The 19439-nt window shown below is 37.4% G+C and overlaps 2 protein-coding genes across 4 annotated transcripts; one reads left to right on the top strand and one right to left on the bottom strand.

Moving 5' to 3' along the window:
• The first annotated feature begins 1050 nt into the window (after nt 1-1050).
• On the top strand, nt 1051-10631 carry LOC103989817 (uncharacterized). Of its 2 annotated transcripts, XM_065114096.1 has the most exons (10): nt 1051-1226; nt 2639-2724; nt 4536-5122; nt 5273-5383; nt 5496-5663; nt 6000-6126; nt 8553-8777; nt 9047-9171; nt 9591-10061; nt 10152-10631. In XM_065114096.1, the coding sequence occupies exons 1-10, from the start codon at nt 1197-1199 to the stop codon at nt 10265-10267; spliced, it is 2046 nt and encodes a 681-aa protein (XP_064970168.1). In that variant the 5' UTR covers nt 1051-1196; the 3' UTR covers nt 10268-10631. The 2 variants fall into 2 exon arrangements, with proteins under 2 accessions (XP_064970168.1, XP_009407037.2); XM_009408762.3 differs by having other exon boundaries at nt 9591-10631.
• Nucleotides 10632-11451: 820 nt separating this feature from the next.
• On the bottom strand, nt 11452-16601 carry LOC103989237 (ninja-family protein AFP3). Of its 2 annotated transcripts, none has more exons than XM_065114093.1 (5): nt 16155-16601; nt 15223-15404; nt 13920-15162; nt 11903-12376; nt 11452-11792 (listed from the first exon to the last, which is right to left on the bottom strand). In XM_065114093.1, exons 3-4 carry the CDS (start codon nt 14545-14547, stop codon nt 11940-11942), a joined length of 1065 nt encoding a protein of 354 aa, XP_064970165.1. In that variant the 5' UTR covers nt 14548-15162; nt 15223-15404; nt 16155-16601; the 3' UTR covers nt 11452-11792; nt 11903-11939. The 2 variants fall into 2 exon arrangements, with proteins under 2 accessions (XP_064970165.1, XP_064970166.1); XM_065114094.1 differs by having other exon boundaries at nt 15223-15352.
• Between the last annotated feature and the right edge of the window lie 2838 nt (nt 16602-19439).

Here is a 19439-nt window from a genome sequence, read left to right as displayed (position 1 = left end):
ACATTATTTGTCCTCCAAAAATACTAATTTTGAGAATAAAAAAAAAACACTTACTAATCCTAATATACACACTACATGTCCATTCGGATGTTTTATGATAGACTATCATTTGATATGACACTATGATATTGTATGGAATAATGACATGTTTGTTGCCTTAGTAGATGGAGTCACATCTAGAAATTTAAATCCATATTTATTATTTCACGTTGGATTCAATCAAATATCAGAATTCATGCTGATCTAAAATTTTGGATCCATACTCTGTATTCCGTGTTAGATCCGATCATATATTGGATCTGACGCTAATTAGTCATTCTTATATTAGTCAAGTTCAATAAATTAATTAGTTGGAATATAAACTTCATAGTGCTAATTTGGGTTAATTTCCGGTCTACGTCACTAATCCGGCCGAGTCGCTCGGCCGCTCGGTTTTGTGTTAGCAAACCGAGCCAATCATCCATCGGAATCTAGTCTCATGTGACACGTGTTCCCCAGCTACGGCCATGATTGTCCTAATGGCACCACTCAGCTTTGATCGTCCATCCATCGTCCATCAACATCTCCGTTTCCATCTCCAAGACCCTCATCGTTGCCTCCCATGTTTCGACGTCCTCGTGCTATTGACCGTCCGATCAATCACAAAACCATACTATTATTGTATGTCAGGATATATATACATATATATATATATACATATATATATGCATATATATATATATATACATATATATATATATGCATACATATATATATATATACATACATATATATATATATATATGCATACATATATATATATATACATATATATATATATATATATGATTTTTTTTTACCGTCCGATCAATCACGAAACCATGATGATTTACTATAGTTGGATGTCAAGCGGGGCCCACGCAAAAGGATCACTTAACCCATGACGTGACAGTGGGACCCATTGATGGGTCCCGCACGGCGTCCTTTCAGTGAGCAAGGCAGGCAGTGGGTGCGACAAATGGCGTTTCAAACGAAAGCGCCAAGAAAGTAGCCACACATGGTTAGAGAGGGAGAGAGAGAGAGAGAGAGGGACCGCTTCGTCTCCCCCATCGGTTCCCCGTAGTCGATTTTACGCTTCGAGCAAGGGGAGAAGCTCTGGGGTTTTCGCTCTAAAACCCTAGAGGCCTCTTCGCGGTCGTATCGATCGCCTGCCGGCAATGGCGAATTCTGAGAAGAAGGCGGAGAAGGTGAGAGAGCTTATTCGATGCATGCCTTCTTTCCTTTCCATTGTTTCATGCCTTGCTGTGTCTCTTTCTAAATGTGCCGTCTTTTACTTTTTCTCCCTTTGTTTAGATTTTTTCTGTTTATTTTCTTTTCTGATGTTATGGGATTTAATCCGAACCGAGTTCTTTTGAATTTTCTGATGGGTAATGTTTAATCGGTTCTTCTTTTTAAATTTTCTGTAGCTTATTAGGTATTTTTGAATGGAAAATAATCCTGTATTGGATAGCTAAGTAATCATTTGACCAATTTGTCAAATGCTTTATGCTAAACATCTAATGACATATTCTCATTCCGTTCGAGATTGCATATCTTTTTCCGCGCTGGTAGGGAGTGAAAACCTACTGCTTGTGGCGTGCTGAATCATATCAGTGCCTGTTGGAGAGATGAAAAGAAAGCTTTAAAGAGACTGGCTAGGTACCAAGAGAAGCAGCAAGAGACGATGTATTAATGTGGAGATAGAACAGAAAGTGATGCTCCCTTTAAAATCCTTGTACATAATTTAATGGCGTACCACGCATATGGCATCTATTTTTGCATGTGATGGAAGATCATGTGCTGCAGCATGTTTAGTATATTTTTGGTTATGGAAAGGTGATTCCCATTGTTTTGCACAAGGAAAGCGAAAATGTTTTAATGGATGCATAAGGAGAACAAATAAAATAGTGGATAATGTAATAGAACAATGTGGAGTATATTGAAATGGTAATGCCACGAAATGAATAGAAACAAGGTGGGTTGCCTAACGAACTAGATGAATCTATCAGGAACCAGGGATCTTTCATGAGAAGTGATTGAGGTGTCAATGTAGCGTGTGAAGACAAGTTACAAATTGAAATGGTATGAGCATCAATAAGAAATGAAGAAACTAAGGGTTTAACAGCTCCAGTCGGTGAGGATTGTTTGTGGGGAATTCATATGATGACTTGTACTGAGAACAGAGCTATTTCCTGTATGAAAGGAGAATAAAATTGGATCAGAGGTTTACGCCTATCGATTTTAATTTAAAAGAAAACTCTAAATATGTACAAAAAGGAGAAGATTAAGAATCACAAAGTGTTTGATTTTTCCTAACTTGCAATTTCTAGTCTAGAATTACTGAAAGATTGATGCCTACCATGTATTATTTGAAAGGTTCAGTTTGAAATATGTTACAAATCAAAGTTAGGTTGGGAAATATTTTATTTGTATCATTTTGATTACATAGTTATAGCATTGACTCCATGATCCAAGATTACTTTTTTAGGCAGGACATTTACTTCAAATTTTCTTTTGTGTTATACCAAGTTCCTGTATCTCTTTTCATCCAGGGTTTGTGCATTATTTTTTTACTTCTATTGCTCATATGCAGTGCAATGACATTCTCTTATTCTTGCAGACTAAAATCTGTGATATTTGTGGAGACAGTGGCTTCATGGAAGATATCGTCACCTGTCATTGTTGCAAAAGGGCTTCTGAACACATGTAAACCCAACAACTTTTACTAGCATTCACTTGTCTACAGATATTTTGAAACATGAGATTTGTAAGTTGCACTGTCTATTAGAAACAAACAATGAACTCAGTCCAATGAAATGGCTAAGTAGAAAACTACTATATTGTCAAATATAAATTTTTTTTGCCCTTCAGGCCTTTTACATTTTTTGTACACATATATGCATGTGTACATTCATGGATTTTTTTTAATTAACCTAGTTAAGCTCCAATAAACAGCTTTATGGATCTTGTTTCAGCCATCTAAGTACAACATCCAGATCATTCAAATTATCTCTTCCTAACTTCCTTCCTTTCTCCCTTAACTTCACAGTTACACTATATTCTTGGAATTTCCTTTATGTCATAGTAATATGGTTTGATACAACATTATCTTTTAGCAGTTGATTACCAAAGAAATTAATTGAAGTAGCTCTTGGTCCTCAATTCAATACTTCTGTAGAATTTTGACTTGTACCTGAAAAGTAACTTTTGCCGGCCTTGTTATGTATGGCCTTTCTTAGTTTCTATTCCATCCCACCATACTTCTTTCAAACCAACCTTTGGATCTTACACTCTTGTATCAAAGGATATGGATTGTATTGGATCCCATCTAGGCGGAAATGAAAATTGAACAATGTAGTTTATTTTCTAGTTGAGGGCAGGTCTTAGTATAACAGTAAAGTTACTACACTTTGCGACCTGATAGACCATAATTCGAGTCATGGAAAAAGCTCTCTAAATATTTAAAGGTAAAGCTACATACATTGACCCTCCCTAGACCCCTCATTGCTGGGGGTCTCGTGCACAGGATACTCTCTTTTGGTTGATTTTTTAGATATCCTTACTTAAGCTGATGGAATATTCTCACAACATAAGTAACATACCGACCCAGTGATCATATGGTGTGTGTAATCATAGCTTAAAATTTTTAAGCGAAGTTGTAAATATTAGTCAAACTCATATTTGTATGTATATCTTGTCATATTCTTCTACAATTGTAGTATTGAGGTGCCACGGTCTCTTCATTTAAATGCTTAATGTCCATATGTAGACCCATGGGACCCCAATTATTGTTGCACATGAAGAATATTTCAAGTATTACAAGCCCATGAATCTGTTGCTACCATATGCAATATGTCAATTGTGGCCCAATCACCACAATCCTTGATGATATAATCATTGTATTGACCAAAATAGCTGAGTATCAGTAAATCAGAGGGTGGTCCTCCTGACACTGCAAAAAATGCTGAAGTGACTAAGTCCAGGTTCAAATTTGTAACTCTGCTTCTCTTTTCCTAGTGAAGTATTAGAGTATCTTGGATGATTGTACTCCACAAGGCTCCTTTTATGGTTCTAGAAGGGTCAGATAATCTCCTCTTTATATATTGGATGCCCGACTCACACGTGCAAGCATATGATACTGTAACTATATGCTACGACATTTTTCAAATTAATTTATGATCTTGATGGATGAAGAATGCGAGAAGTAAAAGAATTCCAGATAGGAGAGATTCTAGTCACTTTTCTTTGGTTATATATTTTCTGAATATTGTCATTTAGTTTCACATGGCCTACAAGATGCAATCTAGCCGAAAAATTTACAATATCAATTTATAATACAATATCCAGTTGGTTCTGCTTATTTGGTCAGTTCCAGCTCATTTGGCACAGGGAAAGCCAGAAATACTAAGCATAGGCCTTTAATAAGATTTATATGCTTTACGTTACATTGGTTATGATGATCTTTGCTATCTCAATCCTTTTTTTTAATATAATGATTTCTCATTTTAATGTTGCAGTTATTGCATGCAAGTTCTGCAATTTAGGGTTCCAGATGTTTGGTATTGTCATGGATGTCTGTCAAAAGCTCATGGAGTTCATGAAGGAAAGATGCAGGATACACGTACAGAAAGTGATTCCTTCAAAATTTGTACTTTTAATTCAAAGAGGGCTAAATCTCCAACTAAAGTAAGTACCCACTTGAATGATGATCCAACTCCTGAAGAAATTAATGATGGTAGAAAGCAGCAGAATAGAAGGCATCCAATGCACTCATCATTCTCTAATGTTTCCGTCAAGACAATTGAAAATGCCAAAGTTAAGTTTATTACACTTGAAGAAGTAGCCTTGAATTATGGTGCAACAGCATACTGTAAACAGGGTAATTCAGGTGTATCGTGTCGTCGAAGTGTATGTCCATTTAACTCAAGAAAATCATTCACCAATATCTCTAGATCCCGTCATTTGACAAGTACCAGGGTTCCCAGGCAACCAAATGAAGCAACTGTTGACACTGACACTGACCGTTCTCTTGGAAAAGCCATTATAGTTAGGGAAGATATTATTAATGACAAAGAAGGGAACATGCAAAAAAATAAAGTTTCAGGTACACTTCTGGTTCACCTTTGATCTGGTAACATTCTGTTCTTTGCTTTCCTTTTCATTTAAGTTCCTGAGTCATGGTTATATGTGTTTTCAACTATATTCAAGAGTTTCTACTTCTCAGTCACTCATGAAAGAGTTGTTGGTATTACAGATTACAATTCATCTTTGAAGTCCATTGTACCTGCAGCCTCTAACATTAGTTCCGATGCTTCAAAACACATTGATGATAGAACAAAGAATAGAACAAAATGTAAGGCCTTAGGTATGCATGTGCCACTTTCCAGTGTCAAAATCTCTCTTGCTCAGTGCATATTGAACACTGTAAAGATTCATGTATGTTATTTTTGTTAACTATCCCTTCTCATGGATAACAGGAGAGACCTCTGCCACACCTACCGAGGAGAAACACATGGATAGATCTATTGTTGCTTCTGATTATTTTCAACTGAAGCATATCCAGGAAAAAGAAGCAAAATGTGTTGATGTTGGAGTACAGCCCACAAGAGATAGGAACAAAATAATAAGAACATATGACACTTCAGGTAGGTTTTTAACTTTATTGTTTCATTTACTCCTCCCTTCTGATCACCATCTGCATGAGTCTGAGATACCTAATACAATGCATCTCATCCGTTTTCCTTTAGTGTCTTCAATGGGTTCTTGTATCGTTTTTGTATGTTGCCAAAGCCCATAAAAATTTGAGGGCTAGTTGCCTTACAGAATCAGCAGGGCTCCATATTCCTGCTAAGTTCTCCTTCAGAACACCCAACTTATAAAATTAGATCTGATAGAACTGTCCAAAAATTGTCCACATTTGTCATTTTGCAGAAGATACTCCTACAACTTATATTCTGAATTTCAATTACATGCTTTAACAGGTGGAATTGTATGTTCTGCTGCTCAGTGCAAGATACTTGCTTCTAAAGAAAATGATCTACCACTTACTTTGCTAATTAATCCAAATGAAAAGCTTCTGAATTGCCCTGCACCAGGAACTTGCTGGAAGTAAGTCTCAGGCCTCCCTTGCTTACAAATCAAAAGAAAATGGACTTCTTATTGAAAATCCCTTGGCTTTGAATGTCAAATATAATTGATCTCCATACAAAGTTTTTGAGATTGTTAAATTGTTGAATTATTTGTGCCTTTGTGATGAATTTTACTCCGTATAACAATCATTGAAACTTCCTGTTTCATCTAGATTTTCCCCAAGTTTAGAGAAGTTTCAAATTTGCACTTTGCTTTCATGAGCTTAAAATGCAACTAATTAATTAGGTAAAGGTTTCTATCTATTTACTTTTCTATTAAGCTTTCTAGCAAGTCCCTCTTTTTTGTATTTGTTTTGGTTTAGAATTCAACCTAAGATATAAATGTTAAGCAATAGGCTTATGTTGGTAGTTGTTGTAGAATGTTTTTAGACTTTCATTGAGTCTTCTCAATGTGCACACAACTAGCAGCACAGCTAATTCTCTACTGATGGGAAAACTTGGATGATAAGGGTTATGATGATGTTATGGAGCTTCTAAAATATTTACAAGGATCTGGTTATCGCTAATAGTTCTTGTTATATAATGGCTTAAATAATTACATATCGTATTCAGATTGAATCAATTGAAGATGTGTTAAGACTTAAGAGTGGATGCAAATTTATAGCATTCATTTTGTGCTTTAAGGTGAAAATATGTCAGAATTTCATACAGTTTGCAGTTATCAACTCAGGAGAATTGGCCTAAATGCACTTCCCTTGTAATGTAATACATTTCTAAGATCAGCTTATATAAAGGACTCAGCACTAATTTGATGATGTAAAAGAATGACTGGGAAATTAAATATGAGAAGGGAATGGGAATCTTATACAAATTTATATGTTGTGAAGATGAACATGTTCTTTACCTGAAATAAAAAAAAACAGGGTGCAGCCAACATTATCTTAAATAAATGCATGAAACAACCTCTCCTACTATCATAATTTCTTGGATTGATTTGCCAATAATATAGTTGATTTAACAGCTTGTTGCCATACAATTTATAAAAACTATAGATTATTCATCAGCTTTATTAAAATTTTCCTTGAGGCTTCTAGATTTTCTTGATGACATTCTCATTCAGTACGAATATGCTAACAATAACATTCCAGCTGTTTGGCTTGCTGGCCTTCCGTTGAATAATAATACTCTTAAATCTATTTGGGTTAACTCAGCCCAACTGCATCTTTTTGTTTTTTGGACTCAGATCTCCCAGAGCTTATTGTTAGAGTTCTAAGTAATTATTACAATTTTTTATTAAGAAAACATAAACTATTGCAGTCGATGCTTAATATATGTTATAAATATACAACCAGCTGTTAATTGTTATTATAAACATCTTCACTTGATTAAAGAAATCAAAACTTAAATTAGCTTTTCCTCACATGCTCTTCCTGTCCTAGACTTGTCCAAACTAATTATGGGTGGACAAGTTGATTAGTCCTCTTCACTGAATGAGTTCCTACTTACATAATGCTCTTTACAACATGCTATTTTTAGTTGCTTTGCAAATGCAACACTAGGGTAACATTTATCTTTCAGATGGAATCTTTGCACAAATCATATGGAGATTAGTTACACTCAGCAGTGGTTGCCCATGCTAATTAAGTATCATCATAACTACCAACTAAATCATTTTATAATGCACTGCAATTGTTAAATATTATCCAGATTTGTGAATGTTGCTTAGTGGATGTCACACACAATATCTTATTGCTTTGTTGTTTGCTTGAGAAACAGGCCTGTGATCATGAGTTCATGATATTTAATTGATATTTAACCATATCTTTGCAAGTTTTAAGTAATATGTTGCCTAGTGTATAATACAAAAAGTGACCTTATTAATATTCACCTAGGTTAGGTTGACAAGTAGCTGTTTATACGTTGTTGCATGAGGGAAGTGCTTTGATTTGTCTTCTTATACTCTATAAGGAGGTAAATGAGTATTATGTTTTTAGCCTTTAGTAATACAATTTTTATTGCATAATCCAATCAAATTCATATGGGTATGCTTGACAACCAGCTATTAGTACTCATATGAGGGGAGTTCTTTGATTTTTCTGCTCATTTACAATTGGGGATAAACATTTTTGTTTGCTTGTCAATCTAACCATGATAACTTGATAGAATCTTGCTGTTAACTTGAAAATTTATCACTCATATCTGGAGAAGTGCAATCCTTTTAATTCTCCCTGTGTGTGTGTGTGTATTATCTGCATGAACCATGGAAAATGGGATTTTTTCTAATTTGTTCCACTATGATATCTATTCAATATAAGCTTGAGCATCTAAGAAATCTCAGTATGTAAATTAGGATAAGAAGAAAAGAAGAATACTGCTTATTTGCAGTTGTTGATTTTGCTGACTCAGCATATCTTCAATCATCACTTGTCATTTTGTTGTGGACAGGGGGACCTTTGAAGTCTTTGATATGGGTATCCATATATATGGTGAAATTCAAGCTCATTTTCCTTCTCAAGTGTCTCCTAAGGCTTATGACATTTCGAAGAAGTTGCCCATGAAGTTAAAGCTCGATATGCTACCTCGGAGAGATGCATGGCCAAAGATATTTCAGTCAGATCCTCCTACCTATGATGACATCGGTTTATACTTTTTTCCTAGTCAATTGGAGAGGTAACTTTCTTTCTGACATGAAGTAATTTGACCATGTTTATATATATGAAATTTAATATTGGAAGAAACACTGCTGGGTTAATGTCCTTCTGTTCTCTATCTTGGCATATTATCTTCAGATGCTTTCCTCCATTTCTTCATCAGCATTTTAATCCCCAAGCATTGATCTCTGCATAACACTGAACAATTTAGCATGAATTCGTTTTATTCCTTCCATAATCTAAATCTAGATGATCCTTCTTGCTAATCAACACATCAATCTTTTACAGGCCTAAAGAGAAGTATTTTCGACTTCTGGAGCGGATTGATTCATGTGATTTTGCAATGCAAACTTGGATAGAAGACGTGGAGCTACTGATATACCCATCTCAACAACTGACAGTGGACTCTCATCGTGAGTGCATGTTTTCTATTTATATGAACAAACATAATAAAAATCTCAACCATGGAATTATGCGTTTTTTTATTTCTACCAAAATTGTATTGAATACAATATGCAGTTTGATAATAAGCTGGAATTTTACTTATTAATTAATACAAGTTTGCAACTTGGCCTTTCTACCACCTTTCTCTTTTCATGTGAACTTGCTAGCAAATACATTCTTTTTTCTTCTTACTTTTTCACAATTGTTCTGGATTTTATTTAATTGCATATTCAAATGGGGTGCTCTATTCCGTTGTAATGTAAGAAATAATGTCTCTGAAGTTTAGACCGGAAAGTGGTTTTTAGTGTCATATTAAGTAAAACGAATTTTAGTCACTTGAGACTTTGATATTTCATTGAGGTTCTAAAACTGATATGCTTGGAAACAGGTATAAATGAACAGATTTACCTATGGGGTGTGTTTCGGCATGTGAAACAACGGAAGCACCATCAACATAGGCAAGAGATTTCTTCTCTTAGTCCTGCTGCTGCTGACCTGAAGACTAATAAGCATGGTCCATCAACTACATCTTTTGAATGCAGCAATGAGGATGTTGACATGGAGATTGATATGGAAGGCGGCAAAGATATTGGTCAGGTAGATAAACCAATTCGAAAAAGGGTTGTTCCTCCTGGCCTTCCATTTGAAAGCCCAATTTCACAAGAGGCAGGTCCTGCATGTAGACCTTTGGTGAAGTTGTTGGGTAAAACAAGTTCAGCTCAATCAGATGTTCCTCCTGGATTTTCAAGGACTCCATATGTAAAGCAAGAGAGTTTTTCACCTGTTGTCAATCAAATACATCCAGTGTCAAAGATTTGTGACAGTCCATCAAGCTTCCTTGATGTATCACAAAGATCAGGTACTGTACTTGCACTTTTTCCTCCGAAGTCTGAGGATGGAACAATTAACAAGGCTGATGATGCCGAAATGAGGCAACCTATTTCTGCAGATCTCAGCTTATCAATGCCACATTATGTGATGGATGGTGATTCTTGGGTCTCTATGACACCAAAGGTCTCCCTAGACCAAGATGGATGTGGGGAAAAAGTGCAATTAAAACTTTGATCAATCTGTCTTCTGTTCGTTCGTCAACTGGCCTTATTTGCTGGTATGGCTTTGACTTGGACATCTGATTACCCCACAGCTGTAGTGTTATCTCAAGCATCAGTTCATGTAAAGCTAATGCCTTGCCAACTCAGGTTAGATGTACATGCCTGCTTTCATCATCCATCTAATTGGCGTCTTTTATTTGCATTCGACAGCATGTCCATGTATAGTTGTTTTGCGATGTTCTAGGCTTAAATACTCGTTGACCTTTCGGATGTCAAGAAGTTTAGTTTTTGTTCCTGGATATATAGTGGATCAGAATCTATTAAGTCAATATTTAAGAGATTGCTCTAACATTAAAGCAAAGTTCATATAGACATTACTTGGCTTCTCCTTGCTTATGGTGCTTTATTTGTGTTAGAGTGCAAAGAGTTCTTTTTTAGCTTTTTTACTATTTTTTATGTACCTAAGAGCTTTTACTATCTAATATTATTATACCCAAATGTTGCAAACAAGAATGGTTCCACCACATCACCCAAGAAATTTTTCTTGGTGATTCAGTCGGCCTAATTTTCAGAAGAAATTATCTGGTATTTATCAGTTTTACTGACGAAAGATATAGTACTTATATTAATGATACAAAAGTAATAAACAAAAAAATAATTTTAATGGTGGTGACTGATGGTGACAACATGAGTGGTTGTTTGTGGTGATGGTCGATCTTGTCCATGTCAATCTGAACATTAACGATGAGGAAGAAGAAGAGGGAGGTGAGATATCTATGTCGGTGCCACACTGCTTTGTCTTCTCTTCTTCCTCCGATATCGTTTTGCATCTGTGTTGATGTTATAAAAAGAAGAAGAGATAGATGAGGCATTTACATCATGGACGATGAGGCAGGTGAGGCAAAACGATTTATTCATATACTATATCTTTCGTTGGTAAAGCTGATAGTATTAGGATAAATAGGATTAAATATTTTACCTTCATAACTATAGATATTTCAATATAAATTTTTTAAATATATAGATCGAGATGCTAAAAGGATTTAATTACTATACATTAAGGTTTTTTTGGATCTAGTAAATAAGTTAAGGTATTAGATATGTTTGCGATAAATCATTACGAAAAGTTATTGCATCATCTCTATGCCATTATAAAGATAATAATTTTATGATTCAAGAAAAGATATTTTGTATTGAAGGTTGAACGTGGAAAGCCATAATTACGTATTATTATATCATATAATTTATGTAGAGCAATAATTACACTTGTATTACTCGCCTATTGCGCGTAAGGCCGGTATGCAGCCCATTAAGGGTCTCAAATGAAAGCCCGTTTAAAGAAGGTAAGTTGGGCCGGCCCTCAGATCGACCGGTCGACGTGTGACCCAGTGATTACAGTCATGCATCACCCGTCCACTTTATATTGAACGTTCTTGATTGCGGGAGGCATTCACCAGGTGTGCTCTCGAGAGAGGAGTGGGGGGATCATCCGAGCGACGAAAGGGTTTCGAGGTTGGTCCACTAATTTCCTCTTTTGACTGAGGGAGTGGAAAAGAAAAGAAACCAAAGAGCAAAGAAAGGACTCATTAGGCCCTCATAAAGTCTCTGCCTCCTCCAAGAAGAAGATTAAGTAGTTGCCTGTAAGTACCTGCAAGTAACATTCGTCCATCTTTCATAGGTAATCATCATCTTAAACTCATTAAGGCTGATGGCATGGGATTGACGACGATATGCCTCAGAGGGTGGGTTACATCACCACCTCCTGCATGCCTAACAAACTCAGCTGGGGTTAGGAAGCTGCCATGGCAGACACATACTATTCTTACCTCTTCTCCCTTTTTGTATTTGTAGAGGAAGCCCTCGATCCTCGTCCCGTTTGGGCCATCTCCCCTGGTGGATACACATGGCATCTCCCCTATCATGTTCCTCCCCAGACTTGCATCCCTGGTTAATCTTACCTTCTTCTTCTTCAAAGGGTCTTCTTCTCCGCCAATGGGAGTAATGGTTATCCGAGCTCCCGACACGAGAGGGGCAATTGCAGTCTTGTGAGCAGAAACTGATTGCACAGTTGCCGTGTCATTGAAATCTGCATTACTGCTAAAAGCAGGCAGGTTGAACAACCCTGATAAAATAGAGAAAGGAGAAGAAGTTAATTTCTTTTTCTTTTCTTACAAAAAAAAAAAAAACAATATTGAAGCATTGGCACCAAGATCATGTTTTTGCATCGGAAACTTCTTACCACCAATTCTAGTAGACTAATTAAATAAAATAGAAGACAACAGATAAAGATTTTCTACTACAATTCTTTCCCCAGATAAAGATTAATAACAACAGTAAATTTACATTTCAAGAGATAGCATAACAGCCGCCTTTTCGAGAAAAAAAAAAAATCAGTAGCATTCTAGAAAAGTGCAACTATTATATTATAGGTGACATATATGATGATAGTCAAGGTTCTCTATTCATTATTTTCATCGCTAACAATGAAGTATGAGCCAAATTCTATGTAAAAAATAATGAGCCTTGTCACTACTACTATACAGACAATAATATAAGAATCTAGGATAGTGATATGGCAAAGTAATGAAAGTTGTCGTCGCACCCTCCCGTTTGAAGTATATTCAGACAATAAAATGAGAAAATATGACGAAAAAAGATGAAAGTTGTCGTTCGAACACATAAATTGAAGTATCTTCGAACAATGATATGAGGAAAAAAAAAGGAACTTGCTGTTGCTACTCCCTATTTGATGTACAAATTATACAATGATATCGGAATCTATGATGAAAAGGTGGAACTTGTCATTACAAATTATGATTTGAAGGATCTACATGTAACATGATCAAATAATTGATGTTGTCATTAATGGTCTATAGTATATTCGACAATAACCTAAGATATCCTATTAATTATATAAACATATTACAACAGCACTTATGTAAAAACAACAACATAAGGCAAAACATAGAACTTGTTATCAGTACTTTCTGTTTGGCAGAATCTACAGTCTGCTAACATGAACAATAATGTGTTTGAATTATAAAATAGTGTTGGCTGTTAATCAAAAGGAAAATGTCAGACTAACTTGAAATATAAATTGTGTATATCATAATACCAATTAAGGTAATCATGCAAGATATATTAGCTTGAGGATTAAGTCCAGTTGAGGAATGTAGACCTACTAAAACTTAAAATGACTTACAAATTGATACTTAGAAAGAAACTAGAAACATGAATTACCCAAAACATTCAGCCGGTGTTAATAGAGAAGAAACACTAATAACACAAAAGTTAGACAGAATCATACTTCATACCGGTATACAATTTCGAATGGTTCCGCCCGGTATGGACGGTACATACCGGTCAAATGATAAACCGGTATGCCTATCATGAATATATCATAAAACTACGCTATGGCATACCGCTCGATACGCCCATCATAAATATATCATAACTAAACAACTATCAACCTCAAAAATTTTGCCTTCTACCCACTATAAGATAAATAAATTCCCTTATCCCTATATAATAAAAGTAACAAAGAAACACTTACTTTCTCAGCAACTCATCATCAATAAAATATATAGACAACAAAGAGGATAAAACATCATCGATACGATGGATAAAAAGCAGGAATTGACCAAAATCCTACAAGGATGCAGTACCTCGAGCAGGCGTCTGGTTCTCGAGCTCGGACCCCTGTGCTGCGGTGATCTTAGACCCTGACGTCCACGGCCGTAGGGCTGGAGGAGTGGCTACACTGAACAGCCCACTGAACTGGCTACCGATCGGAAGGCTGAGGCGGCCGTTGACTGTGCAGGGGTGCGCCAAACTCTTTCCTCCGTCCATACCCACATCTGATTTCGGATTACATGATTTGATCGACTTCCTCTTCTCCAATCTCTTCCTCTTCGCTTCCAATCGTCTCAAACCCTGCAACTCCTTCATCTTCCTCCTCTTCTCCTCCGTCTCCGTCGGCAACGAGCTCGTCCTCACCATGGTCGGGGTTCCCGGAGAGAACTCGTGCTCCCTCGGCAGCGACGAGAAGGACGCGATCGACGATGACCGAATCAGCTTCTTCCCCCTCGGGTCCACCCCCAAGCATCCGCCGAGGGAGAGGCCGAGGTTGAGATTGAGCTCGACCTCATCAGACTCCCCGCTCGGAACCTCCCGCTGCTCATTGAAGCAGTTGTTTCCAGACAATCTACGAAGCAAATCCCTCGGAGAACTCTCGATAACCGACGACTGACGTTCCAGCTCCACCTCCCCTTTCACCAACTCTACTTCCATCATAAGATCAGATATAAACCGCGGAACAAAAGACACAGATTTCCGATCAAAAAGCGAACTTTTTTTCTCACAGTTTTGATCTTTTTTATCTATTAATTTCAAACCCGTAAGCTGGTGTCGGCTACGACTCGAAGTTCAGAGGTAAATAGGAGGACAAGCAGAGAAGATATGGGACGAGGAGAACACAGAGAAGAGAACACGAAAAAGAGATCTTTGAACCCCCTGGAGCTCAGAATCATATATATTAGAGAGGGTACACGAAGATGAAGTCTCGTATACGACTCGAAGCGACGCCATCAAACATGAGAGAGAAAGAGACGGGCGGCAGAGAGGGGAAGCCAGAGGGTCATGTTCTCCAGGAGTGTTTGTGATGTCCAAAATGCCCCTACGTGTAAGGTAGGGCGCGGCGCCGGAGCCGGGGAGGACACGTGTCCTAACCCCGGGGGAGAAGGGTCGCACGTGGCTTAAGGGAAGTACGCATTAACGCCACCCAAGCGGCGCGGCGCCTCTCACCTGGCGCCAGAGCCGATGACGTGGCCTCCTGCTGTCCGAGGTGCACGTTTCGTAGAGGTCATTACGACACGTGTCCGTCCGTCGCGGTCCGGCTCCCCCGCATCACTGTAGCTGATACTTAGTGGTGCTGAATCACCAGAGAAAAATGAAAAGGGTTCACGCTACCTGATCCCAATGGCGGACGAGGCCGTTGTGAGGGTCCCATGTTTCGAAAGAGGCCACATCAGCGCGACCAAGTACGGGTTGGTTCAGCCACAATGGCAGTCTCTCTGTTTCAAGTGCTCCTCGCTTCACCCTAGTTGTCGCCGTGTTAATAGTCGTAGCTTAAGTAAAGATACGAAGCAATTCTGTAGGGTGAGAAAATAACTGATACGAATGAATTATTGGAAAAGAATGTGCATATATCCATGAAAACCACAAACGTTACCTTTAAAATAGAAAATGACTCGATTCAAAATTTTAATTTGCTGCTGGTAAATAGCTTTATTGAAGAGCTAATAATACGAATAACAGAAGGATGCCAACTTATGGATGAGATAACCAGGAGAATTATTGCCTGAAGAATGCCCGATAGAGACACAGTTGGGAAAAGGTCGGCAAGTTGTCCGTCATTGCTCATAAAGTAGCATTATCATGAGATTATCTATATTATCCTACCTTCAGTCATTGGATTTGCTCATCAATCAGTGGATTTGTTGCAGTGCACAGATCAACAATGTGGATCTTTTCATCCACTTAAACCAGCATCTAATAAAGTTTGATGCGTCGTTCATTAGCATAAGAGGGATTAGAATACTAACCAATCAATGAACTTTGTTATCTAGTGGTTGACTGAATCACCACCACCCAGGAAGAACAAAAATTATGGAATGAGATTTCAAAATGACTCAGTCAACGGCTCAATATATGTTCTATAATTGCTTCCACTATGTTATCAGCTAAGAATAATGCAGATTTATGCACTTCCATCGAAGACATCAACATTAACGAAAATTAAGGATGCAATTAATCTAGAACCTCTGGATTAGACCAACTTAGAATTATTTACTCGCAAGATGAGGTGATGGTGCAATCACATGGAGATTAGATATCCTAACCTGACATTTGCATTGAGCAGACTCCTCCAAACAGAGCCCTGATGTGTGCCAAAGACTCCAACAAACATCCTCATCCTGTTTGTCTCATCTACAGGCAGACAATTAATCCATAGAAAAATGTTACAGCAACCATCAAGAGCAAAATTGGCACATCAGCATAGTTTATATATTACAATTAGTCTTGGTGTTCTTTTAATTAATATTATCAAACAACTTAGTTTGCAAGAGTATAGTGATGTGGTTTTCGAGCTTTCTATTTGATGAGCTCAGGATGCCCTCTCCGGAGAGGGTCTCCCACAAGACACAAGACAGTACAAGACAACATTGTATGAGAGTTAGATATAAGAAACACTGAATCTGCAAGCTCAAGATGCTCATGCATATTTGAGATCCAGCACAATTCATTCTAAAATTAATCTTGATTCCAAGAAAAAAAAATACATAAATGATCAAGAAATTAGGAGATTTGGAGTGGTACCTCTGGCAAAAGCTTTTCTCCTAGTAATGCACTGGTGGATCCACAGGAAGCAACAGCAGAATAATACTGATTTACCTTAGGAACTTAAGTGTGGGAACAAACTAAGCTTGAGAATCTCTTCGTTTACACCCCGCAAGAAAAACCTCCAATGAAATTTAATCATGAACAATGATTTAAAAAGCGCTAGGCGTCAAAAGACGCTAAGGTCCCAAGACACCCGAGGCGCTATGTGCTCGCTCGGGCGAAACAAGACGCTCTAAAATATTAAAATATAAAATATATATAATATAATTAAAAATAAAATTATTTATATATAAAAAATATAATATTAAATTAAAAATATACTATTAACAATATATTACTTAAGTTAGAAGAGGAGAAAAAAATTCTTTGAAATATTAAAATATAAAAAATAAATAATATAACTAAAAATATAATTATTTAAATTAAAATATAATATTAAAATTAAAATATACTGTTAACAGTATATTACTTAAAGTTAGAGGGTGGAGAAAAAATTGTTAACAGTAACAGAGGGAGATAGCGGCGGCGCTACGAACGACAGCAGCGACAGTGGTTTAAGATACTATTAACAGTATATTACTTAAAGTTAGAGGGAGGAGAAAAAATGTTCAGTAACAAAGATAGTAGCAGGGCTGTGAACGACAACAACGATAGCTACAGAAGCTGCGAACAATAGTAGTGGCAGCGGTGAAAGCTGCGGACAGCAGCGACAGCAGTGACAGAAGCTCTAGAGGGCATCCGTCGGTGGCGGAGGAACTTGTGGTCCTCTCCCTCTCCTTCTGTTGTCGACGGACAAGTCCGACAGCCCCCGTAGCTTCCTTCTACTGTCGGACTTGTCCGTCGACAACAGAGGAAGGCTCAGTCCGTTACGTCGGCGGCTAAGGCAGAAGGAGCGCTAGGGTTCCTCGGGGTCGCACAGGCGTGAAGCGTTGTTTTGCAGTAAGAAACTACGAACCGAACCAGCATTAAATCGGTTCGGTTCGCCTAATAGACTCGGGCGCTCGCTCAAAGCGCCCAGGCGGCGCTTCATTGAAGCACATCGCCTGGTGCACACACGAGGCGCTTGAGCCTCGCCTCGCCTTGCCCGAGCGCTTAGGCGAGCGCCCGAGCACCTATTTAAATCACTGATCATGAATTCATAGGTAATGTACCGCAACAAATGACAAATCCTAATACCAAAAGATTGGGGTCTCAACCAAGGGACAAATATTCTTTATGCAGTAACAGCAAGTTGTTTAGGTCCACCATTCCGAAAGACTCATTGCTGATGACTATTATTGCCCTGATATGGTGGCCCTCAGTCACAACCAGAGTACTCAACCTGATTACAAAGTCATTTCTCCTGGAGCCCATATTGACCCCAAAGCTTTTAAGTCCCCTGAAATTGCCATTTCTGAATCGACCTCTCCCCAGTTGTAAGTATCCTCTCCTCCACTCCCATTGCTGTTATTGGTGGCCACACCATTAGCAATTGAAGAAGCAAACAGTCATAAGTATCAGAATGTAATGCATCAGAAAGAAAGGAAGAACAACTAATTTTACCATCAATTTGACAGAAACAGTATGCCATCTTTTGCAATAAGAAAATTATAGAATGATTTATTAATATCTTAAAGGACAGTGATCATGGTTTGTTGATTAGCTTGCACAAACTTTATAGATAGCCTCACGCTGACTCAATGAGAGATCTCCCAGAAAGACCCTTTCCATTGAATAGAACATTACAGAAAGGACAAAGAATTGGTACATCTGAAACTCATCTAAGATCTGCACATGCTGTTCCTAGCTCCAGTTCTGGAAAATGGGATGGTAACATAGAGTAACTAGACTCTCTATGCAAACAAATAAACAGGAACAAATATGACCAACAGCAAAGTCCACGGTGAGAACTGGAAGTTTACAAAGACGTTACCATCAAGTCTGCACTCCGCTAAGAAAAGGGCTACAAATATTGGTTCTCTTGCTAGGTGACTGCAGTTTCAACTTTACAGGAAGTTAATAAATTGTTCATTACATGTATAAAATTACATTAAATACTTCTTGATAATCAGACAAGCAATCAAAGTGCATCAAATGTTTATGAAAACTGTCACCTTGTTAAGAACATATGGTCACATAATAGTTATTTCCCATATATTCAGGTTTATGGCTACTGTCACCTTGTTCAGAACTTATGTTCACATGATAGTTATTTCCCCATATATATTTAGGTAATTTCTGGCATAGTCAAGTATCCTGTTTTCTCAAAAGAGAAATTTGAAATCCAGACATGCATATGTTTGATAGTGATGTTTTTATTTTTCGTGTCATACAATTTTCTTAGTTCTTTTGAAAGGAAAACAAAATTCACCTACCAAAAAATTCAAAAGGGAGACAAGTAACCATGACCAATGAGGATTGCAAGTAATCTTCCCATGCAGATAACTTTTTTCAGACCCTTTGCCTCTCATGTCCTATCCAGTTTCCTTTATTCACTAAACTTATTTCTATTTAGAAGAATAAAAACAAAGTGAAAATATAACAAAGGTGTCCAAGTTTTAGAAAATGAAAAATCAAGATGATACCAAACAAATACTTAGCATGATTAATCAATTAAGTCTTATGGTGAGATACGGAAAGATATGGTATCACTGGCATGGTGTTCCTTAAATAACAAAATAAAAAAGGCAACTGACTTCATCTGGTGAGATATGGAAATAAAAGGTACAAATACACCATAATACTTCAATTCTTTGCAGGCCTGGCATGTTGGTGGTGCCTGTGATTTGGCATTACTGGTGGCT

This window comes from Musa acuminata, chromosome BXJ2-6, assembly GCF_036884655.1.
Source record: "Musa acuminata AAA Group cultivar baxijiao chromosome BXJ2-6, Cavendish_Baxijiao_AAA, whole genome shotgun sequence".
Classification (NCBI taxonomy): domain Eukaryota; kingdom Viridiplantae; phylum Streptophyta; class Magnoliopsida; order Zingiberales; family Musaceae; genus Musa; species Musa acuminata.
The sequence above is the reverse complement of the archived record's forward strand: the minus strand, read 5'-3'. Positions and strand labels throughout refer to the sequence as shown.

Coding starts and splice junctions, on each gene's coding strand:
- LOC103989817 (XM_009408762.3), top strand. CDS start 1,197: ATGGCGAATTCTGAGAAGAAGGCGGAGAAG. Junction 2,725..4,535: donor AAAAGGGCTTCTGAACACAT/GTAAACCCAACA, acceptor TTAATGTTGCAG/TTATTGCATGCAAGTTCTGC. Junction 5,664..5,999: donor AAGAACATATGACACTTCAG/GTAGGTTTTTAA, acceptor ATGCTTTAACAG/GTGGAATTGTATGTTCTGCT.
- LOC103989237 (XM_065114093.1), bottom strand. CDS start 14,547: ATGATGGAAGTAGAGTTGGTGAAAGGGGAGGTGGAGCTGGAACGTCAG. Junction 12,377..13,919: donor GAACCAGACGCCTGCTCGAG/GTACTGCATCCT, acceptor CTATTTTATCAG/GGTTGTTCAACCTGCCTGCT.